Raw genomic sequence first — 13,902 nt, forward strand, 5'->3', positions numbered from 1 at the left:
AACCACAAATACTACCAAGTACGAGCTAAAAATTAAGCTACTAGTACGTAGTAAATAACTTAGGAGCTACGAAATTAGGGCTAAACATGACCAAATTATCGATCTAAGCTAGTTCTTGACAACGCCGTTGCCCATCTGGATGTCTGCCCGTCGCGGGTCATCGTCGTCGGTGACGAAGCGCTTCCAGTACCAGTGCCTCTTCCAGACGTTGGCCATGCCCTCGATGGGCACCCCCTTGGTCTCCGGCACGAAGAGCGCGACGAAAAGCGTCATGGCGGCGACCCACGCAGCGAAGAAGAAGAAGAGGACGAACTTGAGGCTGCAGAGCATGGGGAGGAAGGCCTGGGCGACGACGAAGGTCATCAACATGTTGGTGGCGACGGTGATGCTCTGCCCCGCCGGCCTCACCGCCAGTGGCAACACCTCGCTTGGCACCAGCCACCCCAGCGGGCCCCAAGACCAAGCGAACCCCGCCACGTAGACGCAGATCATCACCACCACCGCCGCCGCGTACCCGGCCGGGATCTCCGCCACGCCGCTCCACCCGAGCTTGGCGCCGATGAGCGCTCCCACCGTCACCTGGCTCACAAACATCTGCGCCCCGCCCTGCAGGAACAGCACGCGCCGCCCCACCCTGTCCACCGTGAAGACCGACACCAGCGTGGCCATAAGGTTGACGACGCCGGTGATGACCGCCGACATGAGCGACGCGCTGCCGCCGAACCTCAGCGTCTGGAAGAGCACCGGCGCGTAGAACATGATGACGTTGATGCCCGTGAGCTGCTGCAGCAGCGGGATCGCCACCGCCATCACCAGCTGCGGCCTGTACCGCCGCCGCAGGATGTCGCGCCACGGCCGCTCCACGGCGCGAGACGCCTCGCTCGCGACCGCCAGGTCGCGGTACTCGGCGTCGATGTCGTCGGTGCCGCGCACGCGCAGGAGCATCCGCCTGGCGTCGTCGGCCTTGCCGCGTTCCAGGAGGGAGTTGGGCGTGTCGGGTAGGAACAAGGAGCCGACGGTGATGATGGCCGCGGGCACCGCCGCGAGAGCGAGGCTGAGCCGCCACCCCCACCCGCTGGAGATCTTGTTGGTTCCATAGTTGATGAGGTTGGCGGCGAGGATGCCGAGGGTGATCATGAGCTGGAATGCATTGTTGAGCATGCCGCGCATCCTGGCCGGCGCCATCTCCGAGAGGTAGACCGGCACGCTCTGGTTGGCGAAGCCGACGCCGACGCCGAGGAGGACGCGGCCGAGGATGAGCATGGCGATGTCTTGGGCGGCGCCGTTGAGCGCGCATCCGGCGAGGAAGGTGACCCCGCCGACGAACATGGACCACTTGCGTCCGGCGAGGCGGGTGACGGAGGCGGCGAAGAGGGAGGCGACGAGCGCGGCGAGGTAGAGCGAGGAGGTGAACATGGTGAGGGGCTGGCTGTCGAACTTGCAGTACTGGTTGCTGCCGTCGGCCTCCCGCTGCTTCCGAGACACAGACGGGAAGAACCTGCTAAGGAACGAGTCCATCGACGTCACCCCGCCGGAGATGCCGATGTCGTAGCCGAAGATGAGCCCGCCCGTGGCCGCCACCAGGCACGTTATGAACACGAACAGGGTCAGCCGGCCGGGGTACTCCTGCCTCACCCCGCCGCCGACCGCCGCGCCGACAGCCATGTCGCCCAAGCACGTAATCGAGTCGCGATGCGGTAGTGTGTGTCGTCGTTGCTGCGTTGAGGAGGCACGGCGTTGCGTGGAGTCGAGATATATAGAGAGCTAGGCCTCCATCAGAGTAGAGGATAAGTCAGCCAAGCACAGTGCAGAAGAAAAGTCATACTGTAGTATAAATAATTGTACATATTTTACTGTAGTATAAATAACTATAGATAGTTACTGTACAAATAAATCATACTACCTCCATCAGGCTTATATTATTTTTAGAATTGTCAAACTATCTAGCTTTTAACAAAAATCATTAACATGCAAGATACAAAACTAATATCATTAAATAGGTAATGAAATAAAAAAAATATGGTATCTATAAAATATTATATTTGTTGATATATTATTCTAAAAGTTTGCTCAAATTTAGTTGGTTTGACTTTAAAAAAAAAAAAAGCCTTAAGCTTTGGGATGGAGGTAGTATAAACTAAAATGGGTCAGCCATAATTTTTTATTGTAAGTAATTACTGTAAATAGATACCTCACATATATGTTGTCGAAGTTAATTTAGATCAAATTTTACTTAATCATATGAATATGAATGAGGAAATTTAGAGAAATTTAGCTTACCTGACTTGTGTCCTCTAGGCTCCAGGTTAGAGGATCGAGTTCCAGCGAGTTAGGCGGGGTCAGGAGCGCACTAAGTTTAACATAAACTTATTGTAGATGTGACTATTTCTCAGTCAACGGAGAATTAACTTCGTTCTCAGTCAGATAATATCATCAAATCATGAGTTGTAACTCATGACTAGCACGAATCACGATGTGAATCAAATAATGTAGTACTTAACTAGGCACGAAGTTAGTTCTCAGCTAGCTGAGAACTAGCAAATCCCTAAACTTTCACTATTAATTTAGTAAAAAAACATTCAAGTTTTCAATATTTATATAATTTGTGATATATAATTTATATTTCTTTAACTAACATAATGGTCAAACTATCTTATTAAACAACGTGTGTTTTTGTTAAATAGAGGAAATAGCTAAGAAATAGTAACAATACTTTCTTTCGTCATTGATTATGGTGGCGCACAAGTATTTTATCTATGATACCACGTTAAGATACCAACAAAGGCATTAGGCATTATGAGACCACCCATAGTGGACCTTCTTTGCTCATGATATTACGAAGCTAATTACGATCTAATTATATAATTAAAGTACACCATGCAAAAAAACTAAATACAAGCATGTTAAAAACCTTACCTTGATCTTTTTGTTCTTCTTCTTTCAGTACATCAGCTCATGAATCATACACTTACTACATCAAAATCTTAGCCAACCGAGTGAGAGTGAGCAAGATTGAGTGCGCAGAGAGTGAGTGAGCGGGGAGCGAGCGCAGACAAATCACTTAAAAGGTAGAACCAAAGGAATCATTCTCTTTCATGGTCGAGCATAGTATCTAATTGAGGAAAGAGATATAATCGTGGTAATTAGCTGCATTCTCGGCTAGGTAATCTGTGCAGCTAGCATTCGAATAGACAATCATGCGTGCCGGAATTGACTCAAAGCAACACACTGCTACAACAGGGAGTTAGCACCGTCAGCCACAGGAAATCTGTCGGGCATGTCAAGAAATATATCGGGCTGGCAGGCGACATGCCCAACTGAGAGCAAGTACAATAGAGTCTAGTCAGCTGACTATAATATATTTTTGATGAGTTGGAGGAAAGAGAAGAGAAGAGAGAAGGGAGGTGGGCTACTATGCAATAGCCAGCTCTTGCACGTGCTCCTAGGCACTTTGTGAGAGTGAAAGGTGGGCCATATGTTAGTAAAATGCTTCATTTCTTATAGCCAACTATTATACATATTAGCTATAAGATGACTACAAATGATATGGCATCTTGTTATAGTCAGCAGTTGGCTATACTATTGGAATTGCTTACGAGGCCACAGCGAAACGTGCCACGTCAGCCTATCGCCTCGGCGGACGGCCGAAAGTGCCACGTGTCGCACAAACATCATGTCTCCACAGTATCTTAGTAAATTCGCTCATGTGTGGTTTTTTCTTTTGCCAATTTACTAGAGCACGAGTGGTCTCATCGGGCAAAATTTTAATTCTCGAATCTTATCCGGATTAATTGAGCTAGTATAGTATTACAGTTTTAGGTACGAATTCGTACAGGAAAGATTTGAACAACACTCGGTACGTGCTAGTGCTGCTATGCTATAGTGGACCGGACCAAACATGTCTTGCTTGCTTTGATGAAAAATTGCACATACAACTCCGAGCATGTGGATGTGGTTTACTTCCAATCCATATGTTGTACAATCTGAACAAAGGTATTCTCTCCAACCAAAATTAGTGAACATAGACACTATATATTTCTAGTATTTACTAGGATATAAGGGCTCTTTTGATTCATAGGAATAGTGTAGGATTATTTGAATTATATAGGAAAATTTCCTACACATGTTATTTGATTTATAGGAACATATTCTATAGAAATTCATCCTATAGAAATTTTATAGTGTAAATCCCATAGGAAAAAAACATGAGGTGAAAAATTTCCTTTGCTACAATGAAACACACTTCATTTTCCTATAAGATTCAAGAAGCTATGATATTCTAATCTTATACTTTTCTTATTCCTATGATTTTCCTATCCTATAAATCAAAGGAGCCTGAAATGTTGGAGAAAGCCAACTATGGAAAGTCTTACAATGCCTAACAGATGGAGTATTTTATCTACGAGCTATTTTGCCAAAACTACCATAGAGAAACGAGGTTATGCGACACGTAGCACATTGCCATCGTCAGCCAAGGCGATATGCTGACGTGGCACGTGTTGCCGTTGCTCTAGGTGGGCATGTCGCCTGCCAGCCCGATAGATTTCCTGCGGCTAACGGCGCTAACTCTCAGGCGTGGCAGTGTTGCTTTGTGCTGATTCCCCCAAGTGTGATTGCCTGATTCGGATGCTAGCTGCAATGATTAACTAATGGAGATTGCAGCTAATTGCCACGCTTTTGTCTCTTTCCTCAACGAGGCTGTGCTTGACCATCAGAAGAGTTGGATACTTGGTTTGCAACTTGCAGGCTACATCTCACATCCGTTCGGAAATCGCACGGCTAATGTTTCAGACAAAAACAGCACAGCTATATCAGTCTAACATGTTGTTACTTCCAATCCATATGCTCACACGGAGTTGCCATCACCTCCATCAGGAATAGGACGACTCTTAATATGAGTATGTATGTATGCTATTTCGAAGTTGCTTAGGAAAGGTATTTCTAAATAGGCCGATTTTGCACATCATGAAGTTTGAAATGCTGCCTCTTCTAAAACTGGTGAAGCTTGAAGTGGAAATGTGAACCAACCATCACCCCTTTTTTTTTGCTGGCCAGAAAGAACTGTGCAGCGACCTAGTTGCACATTCCTACACCTGAAGTCTCTTCCACACATCATTTGATCTAGAAAGTTGCACATAAGTTATTGGTCTCTCACATGTCAAGACCGTCTAGATTTAGAGCCTTTTTCTTAAGGTGTCAGGTCGGATCCCAACAAAGTCTCACTTCTAGTTCATTTTATGAACTGGAAACCATAAAATGAACTAGAAGTTAGACTTTGGCAGGATCCCACATACATCTCTACTCTTGCTCCACCAGAGGCAGTTCGATGCAATATGGTGAAAATAAACGAAGGCAGAAGGTCCGGAACTCCGGATGGAAATTCAGGCCCCACCATCAAGTATGATTTCGCTGAAACTTTTCATTTCTACGCAATTCTGTTTCTCCAGATTGTTGGTTCAAAAAGAGACATATCAGACGAACCAGTTCACTTCATGGTTTAAGGCAGCATAGTATATCCATAAGCAATGTAAATAAACACCAGATGTTCCATCAAGAAGGACATAATCCTAGATGTCAAAAATTGTTATCCAGACCCAGTTCTCAGAATTGACACCATTTCTAGACAACATTGCTCATACTAGATAACAGCAACAAAAAATAGGTGCCTAAAGTTGTGGCCACCGTTTTATTCCTTTCACCGACAACGACGTTTCCAGGTTGAAGCACAGCTTGGTGAATTTTCCGCATGGGAAACAAACCATGGATGCACTGGAGGCCACCATAGACAATTAGCCTGCAAGCCAACCTGCAGTGCAGTGAAACAATCAGTTTCCAAAGTAGAATGAAAGGACTAGCCATTCAAGTAACCATAAAGATGACCCTAGAATTTGGCAATCTAGTTATGGCAATGAACAAATTTTGTAAAAGATCGAAGAAATGGGCATGTTGCCAATTCTTGGTTATGTGCAAATGACGTAAGCCCGTAAGGAGCATGAAGATGAGGGAACTTTGTTTGAGTGAGAGAGGAAACCTTATATACATGCTGATGACGGGTTCCCCTATATGACTGTCCCACTAGGAATTAAGGCGTCCTTGATCACAGTGACGATGCCACTTTTGATAAAATATCCATCGGACTCCCTTGAAGCTTCTTGGACATCATCAACATTGATTATCTGTAAAAGCAGCATACCATTTAGGATCTTTTTCACTGACTACAATACACATTGCATACTATTTTTTGTCAGTAACCAAGTATCATCTCTAGAGAAGTAAGATTTTCTTAAACAAGCATACAGTACAAGCCTACACACAGAAAACTGGGATCACGAAAATTCTGATATGTTCAGATATGAGATGTTAGACCCCCTTATTTTCATCGCCAAAAAAGACCTTCCCTTTTCACCCCAAAGTAATGAATACTTAAACAGAGAATACACAAAATATGGAATGACATACAGGAGGTAGAAATGCATATGAAATACCTTCACATTTTCTCCAATTCGAGCATTCTTGTCGATTATTGCTTTCCTGATGTGCGCATTTTTTCCAATACCGATGGGAATGCCGCCAGTTTCAGAAAGGACTTTCTTGTCATTTTCCGTCTGCACAAAACAAGTACAAAGGTTCTCACAATGCTTTCATGGCACCATATTACAGTTTTGTTTAATTTTATTTTACCTCATAATAGTCTGCACCCATTAGCAGGGAATCCTCTATTACTGCGCCTTCGGATATGCACGAACGGAGTCCAACAACAGAATGGTTGATTGTGCAATGCTGGCCAAAAGGAGAAAAAATAAAAGCAAGATAATGAATTTAAAAAGCTCATGAACTGAAGCATGAGAAACTAGACTTAAGCTAGGACAAATATCCAATGAATAACCTCAAAAGTCCTAAATATGGTGTGACCAAGAGTGGCTAAACTTGAGGGAAGACAACACGACGATAAGTCAAGGGAAAAGGCCGCTTACATTGATAACACAACCTTCACCAATAACACTGTCTGTCACATCAGCGTCAAGAACCTTCGAAGGAGGTAAGTATCGAGATTGTGTATAGATTGGAGCAGAACGGTCATAGAAGCTGCAGACAAGAAGTTTTTACCAATAGTGAATAACAGGTAGTGAATCTAGCAAAATGCACCTTGCAACTTTTTTTCCTTCTGTAAAATTTCTACCTAAAATCTGGTACTGGCTTCTTGGTTATTCCCAAGTTTGCATTGTAAAATGCCTCAATAGTACCAATATCTTCCCAGTAGCCATCATATAAGTAAGCTTGCACCTGTGAAACACAATAGCAGTATAAGAAAACAAAATATATGGAATATGAACAAAGGAAACGAAGTTAAGTAGCTACAAAGTACACATGTAATTTCTCTCAAAAGATGATGCAACCTTAATTCTTGATGGATTGAATATGTAAATTCATAAATCTACAGATTGTTTTTCTTCCATTTTTACTACAAAATCGGAGGTGTTTCCTTTGTTCACAAAATAAAATTTACCGCACTTTCCCTTTGATTTGCAAAATAAAGTTACAGCAGTAAACTGTAAGCAGTAAGGATAACAGGAAGTGCATTCTTCACGGGCATAGCTTACCCTCATTCCAATTTCTGTTGCACCAGGAATAACCTCACTTCCAAAGTCATTTGCGGAAGGAAAATTTTCACGGAGAAGCCGAAGCATCGCATCTTTGCTAAAAACGTAGATCCCCATGCTAGCAATGTAAGGCAATTCCTTAGCCCTCTCATTATCAAGGCCCAGTATGGTGGTATCAACCTGCAAGATTAAAACATGTTAACTGAAAACAACTTAACTGCAGAAGCACATATGCTTTCAACTGCTCAAGGTATGTGTATTAAATCAAATGGGGAAAATGCTCCTGATGTGCATACCATCATTGATTTCAACATCTCTCCTTTTGGTTTTTCTGCAAACTCAACGATTCTCCCTTCATCATCAATTTTCATAAGGCCAAATGCAGTTGCACGTTCCTCATCCATCGGCAGGGCAGCCACAGTTATATCAGCATCTGTTTCTCTGTGTGCTTGAATGAATTTTTGGTAGTCCATACGGTACAGGTGATCTCCAGCCAGAATAAGGAACTCCATAACATTGTGTTCCTCAAACAGCCACAAGTACTGCCGCACGGCATCTGCAGTACCCTGGTTTGGGGAAAGGCAAGATAATCAAAACACCGATTAGTGAAATGGCTTGGCAATATCAACAGAACGTAGCATGCATGGGCCCAGGGCCTCGGGGGATAACATAGAAGTGTTTGCAGCAACAACTATTATAAGCCACTGTGGACTTTATTTTCCAATTCGAAGGAAGCTACCAGATCAACCAAGCTCATGAGCACTCCTGAAAGTTTTTTTTTTAATATGTTTCTAGATTATAAATTCCAATAATTAAATGCAAACTATCCCATGAGTAATGTATGAGTTTCTTTTCAGCAACTGACATGTTCATATCAATTATTTATCCCCACTCTTTTTCTTCCCTATGCAGTTTAACTACATCTTTTAAAATGCACTTCCTTTTCATCTGAAGTTCAAAATGTGTGATCTTTTTGGTAGTACCATTTCTTTACCACTTGTGTCAACACAAACTAATAACTCGAGATTGATAGACGGAAGACGAACCGAGCGACGTACCTGAAACCAGTTAGGATTCTCCGGACTCTGCTGCGCGGCAAGAACCTCGACGAACCCCTCGTTCTTGTAGCCACTGATGTTGGTCCCGTAGGCCCTGGAGAGGTGGCGGTTGAGCGACGCGGAGTTGAACTGCGTGAGCACGTAGATCTTGGACACGTTGCTGTTGAGGCAGTTGCTGACTGGGATATCGATGAGCCTGTAGTTGGCACCGAGCGGCACTGCAGGCTTGGCCCTCTTCTTCGTCAGCGGGTACAGCCTCGTCCCGGCGCCGCCGCCGAGGATGATCCCAAGAACACTCTGCAGCGATGAACGGATCACATGACAAAGTCATTTGAAAACACTCTCAAAATATCAACTGGATTAAGTACAGGTGAACTGCTCTGGCAAACCCAGGTTCTATACTTGTGCCGCGTGGTTTTCTAAATTAAACAGCAAATCAGTGTAGTAGTACGATCTTCAGATCTTGAGACAATCATTTTAAAATGAAGTGATGGAAGGCATGGGCTAAGATCGAAATTCTATGCCTCCCACCAACTATCATTCCCGGATCATACAGCAGTGTAAACCCGACGCAGCACATCAGCCGACAGAAGCGCCGCGAAATCGACATAAAAAAACTACTCCTACATAGAAATGGAATTCCAAACGCGTTCTTATCGAATTCCCAGGAGTGCCCCCTCGAGATCCCAGCCCGGCACACGAACCCGCGCGGAAAGAAAAGAAAAAAAGGCACGACCTTTTCCCAACGTAACAATCACGAAAGGGACAGACTAAAAGTTGAATCAAGTGGTACAGTAGGGTGGAAGGAACGGCGATATGGGCATTGTTGATCGGGAGGGAGATCGGGCGCGCACCGTGCTGGCGTCCGGATCGAGGCACGTCTGGGAGTTGCGCGAGTCGGAGACGGCCCGGGGCGAGAACAAGGCCCGCAGCCGCCGCCCGCCGGCCGCAGTACTGCGGCGACGGCTGCCTCCGCCGCAGGGAGAGAATGCGGCGGGTGCCGGTGCCGTCCGCGCCGGGATCGGGGCCCCGTACGTGGCGGCCGTGGCGCCCATCGCCGTCGCCATGTCCGGGAGAGACGGAGAGTGATGGTGGCGGCAACGACGGAGGGAGTGAGGGTGGCACCGCACTGCACACACGTGCTGCTGGAGTGTTGGATCCTTCTACTTTCAGGAGCGGCTGTGAGGTTTTTCAGTTTCTTTTTCCGCCTTTTTTCGGTGCAGGGCAGGGAATGGTTTGTGTGCATTTATAGCGGAACTGACTGTGTAATCCATGTGATGTGTGGGGCCACCGGACGAGATGACCGAAATGCCCTTGGGTTTTGATGGATCGAACCGACGGCTGTGCTTGCGCACACGTGCCTGAATATCACGTTGTCTGCTCCTACTCCTCCAGTGAGCGTCTCGGCCAACTTGTGTCCTTTGCTTCCTTGTGATGAAGGAGAGGCCAACTTCTATCTCTTGTCCGCATGCACGACCGTCCTATGAAAGAATTTAGACATGTCTAACACACCCTTTAAAAGGGTCAACTCCGTAAAATAATCATCCATATACAGGGTAGAGCTCTACCTGGTCGTCAAGGAGATCCCATAAAAAAGACGGGTTTTTTCAGTTTCGGCTAGGGGTGGCTTCTGACCCCCTACTTGTGCGGGGCGGAAGAGGAAATAGAGGGCGAACCCACCATCCCATTTCAGGTAGGGCGCGCGGACATTTTAGAGTTCCCACTTGTTTTCCCTCGCGCTGCAGCCATAGCGACTCGCGCGCCGCCGCCGGAAACCTTGAGATCCGGCCCCCTCCGCCGCCCGCCGAGCCGCGCCGCGCTGCGTCCACGCCCGCCGCACCCCCGCCGGACATCCGCGCCCCTCCGCGCGCGCCGCCGCACCCCCACCGCGGTCTCCTCCGCCGTCAAACCCACGGTGAGTACTCCGCCGCGTTTCTCTTCTTTTCGCCGCTAGAATCGATATGCTTGGAGGTTGATTTATGCTTCACGGTGGTAGATGACTCCGGAGGATGTGCATATGGAGGATGTGCTTATGGAGGATTTGATGGATTCGTCGACCGATTGGTCCTCGTCGGATTCCGACGATTCGGACCTCGACGAGCTGCTGAACGACGACGACACGAGATGATGTTGCTCCTGTTCGCCATGAAGCAAATGGAGGACCGCGCCAAGATGTTGGATCAGAGAAAAGGATCCACTATGGGGCGTACGTGCATTCTGCGGAACCGCGCACTCGGCCACGAACAACTGATGCAAGATTATTTTGCCGAGGTACCGACCTATCCTCCCCGCCTCTTCCGCAGAAGGTATCGAATGCGTAGGAATTTGTTCGAGAGAATCGTCAGAGACTATAGGCAAATTCCAATTACTTCAAGCAAAGGAGGAACGCTCCCCATGTCATGGGATTTAGCCCATTTCAGAAAATATCAGCCACCATGAGGGTGATTGCATACGGTATCCCAACAGACTATACCGATGAATACCTTCGCATTGGTGTACAAATAACCACGGATTGCGTGCGTATGTTTGCCAAGATGGTGATCAAGTTGTATGGTGAGACGTATCTCCGAGCTCCAGATGAGCAAGATACGAAGAGACTCATGGAGATCAATGAAAAGAGGGGTGGCCGGGGATGCTTGGTAGTCTGGGTTGCATGCATTGGACATGGAAAAATTGTCCAAAAGCATACCTGGAATGTATTGTGGCAAAAGTCGTGATGCTACCATTGTTCTTGAAGTTGTGGCCTCGCAAGACTTATAGATTTGGCATGCTTTTTTGGACTACCGGGGACACTCAACGACATCAACATCTTGAATAGATCCCTTTGTTTGCAAGACTAGTTAAGGGTGAAGCTCCAACTTGTAGCTACAAAGTTATGAACAATGAGTACACCATGGGGTACTATCTCACAGATGGTATTTATCCTAACTATGCAACTCTTGTCAAGTCCATTAAAGAGAAAAAGGACAAGGCTTTGACAAGAAAAGAAGTTTGCTTCACCAAAAATCAAGAGGCATGCCACAAGGACAATGAGAGAGCTTTTGGTGTTTTGCATGCAAAGTTTGAAATTGTCCTGGGTCCTACAAGGTTTTGGGACAAGGAAACTCTTTTTGAAATCATGACATGGTGTGTGATTCTTCACAACATGATCATTGAAGATGAGAGAGGGTTGAACTTTCCTTGTTTCTACGACAATGTTGGCACCCGAGTGCAGCCCTAGCGGAACCCTGATCGGATTGAAGCTTTTCTTGCAGCGCATCGCAACATTGAAGATGCCGAGACTCATCACCAGCTCACCCAAGATCTGATTGATCACCACTGGCAGTTGCATGGCCAATGAGTTTTTACATTCAATCGTTTATTTCTCTTGAAAGCAGATTTATTCTTTTACAGACATCTTTTTTTAGGCGGTCGACATCCATTATGCGGCATAGGTGTCACATCCCGTATACAACTTAATCACACACCGCTTTTAGCAATGGCTCGTAATGCGGCATCTCTTCCACTACCAGCACCCTTTACCATAACTTCTGCTCGTTGCAAACCTACTGTACGAATAGCATCTACTGCTGTTCTTTGACCAGCATAAGGTGATGCTTTTCTTGAGCTTTTGAATCCACAAGTACCCGCAGAGGACCAGAAAACCTCCTATTCTTGTATGTGTGAAACAGTTATCTTGATTGTTTAATTGCGGGAACATTTGTTATTTATTTAATTCTTCCATTAGAACATTTGTTGGCAGTTCCGAAAAACATTATTGTAATAATTATGATGATTATTGTGTGATTTAAAACTTTTATTCAATGTGAATGTTGTATTGGTTCTAATATCCAATTTGTCAAAAACCCTGTTTTGAGGGGTTGAAAACTCGTCCGAGCTAGCAAACCCCGGTTTTACGGGGTGGGGATACGGGGTCTGCTAGCTCGGACGAGTTTTCGGCCGGTGAAAAGTGAATACAGGGCCCTCTACTCACGTTTTACGGGGCAGAAAAATAGGGGGTCTATTAGACATGCTCTACGCTCACGTCTGTGGGTGTGAGACCGTCCCTACGGCCCCGGTCGCCTGCTTCACCGGTGGGGGCATTGTGCCATGTCTAGCACGTCTAGGCGTTGCCCTTCCGGCTTGGTGTGTTGTGATCATGGTCGTTGGAGGTTCCGTCATGGCAAGGCAGCTTGTAGTGTCGGGCCTTGACCTCCACCGCACTCACTTGTCCGGCGATGATCTAGTGATCAAGCAAGGGACCCAACAAGAGGGTTTCGATATCGATGGGGAGCTACTGTTTGGGCAACATGACCACCCAATGGATGATGCCACCGCCGTGGATGATGATGCCAGTGATAAGGATGATGCTACCATGGATGATTGTGTATAAGATTGATATCACACATAAACAGAGCCGAGTCTATAATCCCTCGATTACCCAAAAATCGCATCCGCTGCGAAAACATATCTGGATGATGCATCTACGGCGTAACGATAAGCTCTATCGCGATGCTCTACCAGTTATTTACCGAGCCAACAACATGATGAAAAATCCCGACAGACATGTTGTGTGCCCTTTACATCAGTAGGAGCTTGATTCCGTAAGATCTATGCGGCACGAGTCAACTTACACCTAGCTTATACCGGATTTGAGTTCGGGGACTCGAGTTTGAGTAGGTTGCTATTTTTTTGCCCTAGAGCAATTAACTGGTCACGACAAGAACGTTAATCAAAATCCCTATGCATATTTAAAACATCGACCTTATGAATTTCTAGGCTCATAGTAACATTTGATGCATTTATCGACTACGACAAGAATCGAATTTGAATGAGTCTCTACGTGAGTCTTTGACTCCTCTAGACACTCGGTGGCTACTGACGCGGGCATATCTTATCGAGTACCTATTATTACCATACTTGGTTCCATATAACTGGAGGCCCATGAAAGTTCGTATAAACTCTGGAGGTTCAAGAGCTAGACGTGGAGAGTAAGGAAAGTCTATACAAGGAAGAAACTATTTCGTGCACGACTCAAATAACGCGACACCCGAGACATGGCCTCCTATATAAAGGTCAGGAGGGGCCTCCGAGCAAGGATAAGCAATCCCATAGCATAACACCACGAAACTGTTATCACCAGAATTTGACCAAGTCAGAGGTGGGCCGCGATCAAGATGGGCTTAAAGATTATATACAGAAGAAATACGTGAATCGGCCTTATATACAAAGTTCGGGCTAGTTTGCCCTTGTATCTGTAACAT

General features: G+C 46.0%; 2 protein-coding genes across 2 annotated transcripts; both read right to left on the reverse strand.

The window, feature by feature from the left end:
* Positions 1-108: 108 nt before the first annotated feature.
* LOC124656655 (sugar transport protein MST6-like) lies at positions 109-1,665 on the reverse strand. Its single transcript, XM_047195363.1, has one exon. It carries the CDS (start codon positions 1,663-1,665, stop codon positions 109-111), a length of 1,557 nt encoding a protein of 518 aa, XP_047051319.1.
* A 3,936-nt stretch (positions 1,666-5,601) lies between these two features.
* On the reverse strand, positions 5,602-9,729 carry LOC124652052 (glucose-1-phosphate adenylyltransferase small subunit 1, chloroplastic/amyloplastic). The gene is made up of 10 exons (XM_047191074.1): positions 9,514-9,729; positions 8,660-8,956; positions 7,898-8,167; positions 7,602-7,781; positions 7,181-7,284; positions 6,975-7,086; positions 6,682-6,780; positions 6,486-6,605; positions 6,032-6,176; positions 5,602-5,806 (listed from the first exon to the last, which is right to left on the reverse strand). Exons 1-9 carry the CDS (start codon positions 9,724-9,726, stop codon positions 6,060-6,062), a joined length of 1,512 nt encoding a protein of 503 aa, XP_047047030.1. The 5' UTR covers positions 9,727-9,729; the 3' UTR covers positions 5,602-5,806; positions 6,032-6,059.
* Between the last annotated feature and the right edge of the window lie 4,173 nt (positions 9,730-13,902).

Source organism: Lolium rigidum, chromosome 5 (genome assembly GCF_022539505.1).
Source record: "Lolium rigidum isolate FL_2022 chromosome 5, APGP_CSIRO_Lrig_0.1, whole genome shotgun sequence".
Lineage (NCBI taxonomy): Eukaryota > Viridiplantae > Streptophyta > Magnoliopsida > Poales > Poaceae > Lolium > Lolium rigidum.

What these genes read in the sequence shown, in the direction of transcription:
- LOC124656655 (XM_047195363.1), bottom strand. Translation starts at nt 1,665, where the DNA reads ATGGCTGTCGGCGCGGCGGTCGGCGGCGGGGTGAGGCAGGAGTACCCC.
- LOC124652052 (XM_047191074.1), bottom strand. Translation starts at nt 9,726, where the DNA reads ATGGCGACGGCGATGGGCGCCACGGCCGCCACGTACGGGGCCCCGATC. An exon ending in AGATGTTGAAATCAATGATG is followed by an intron (nt 7,782 to 7,897) that starts GTATGCACATCA and finishes TTAATCTTGCAG; the next exon opens with GTTGATACCACCATACTGGG. An exon ending in TGGGTGCAGACTATTATGAG is followed by an intron (nt 6,606 to 6,681) that starts GTAAAATAAAAT and finishes TGTTTTGTGCAG; the next exon opens with ACGGAAAATGACAAGAAAGT.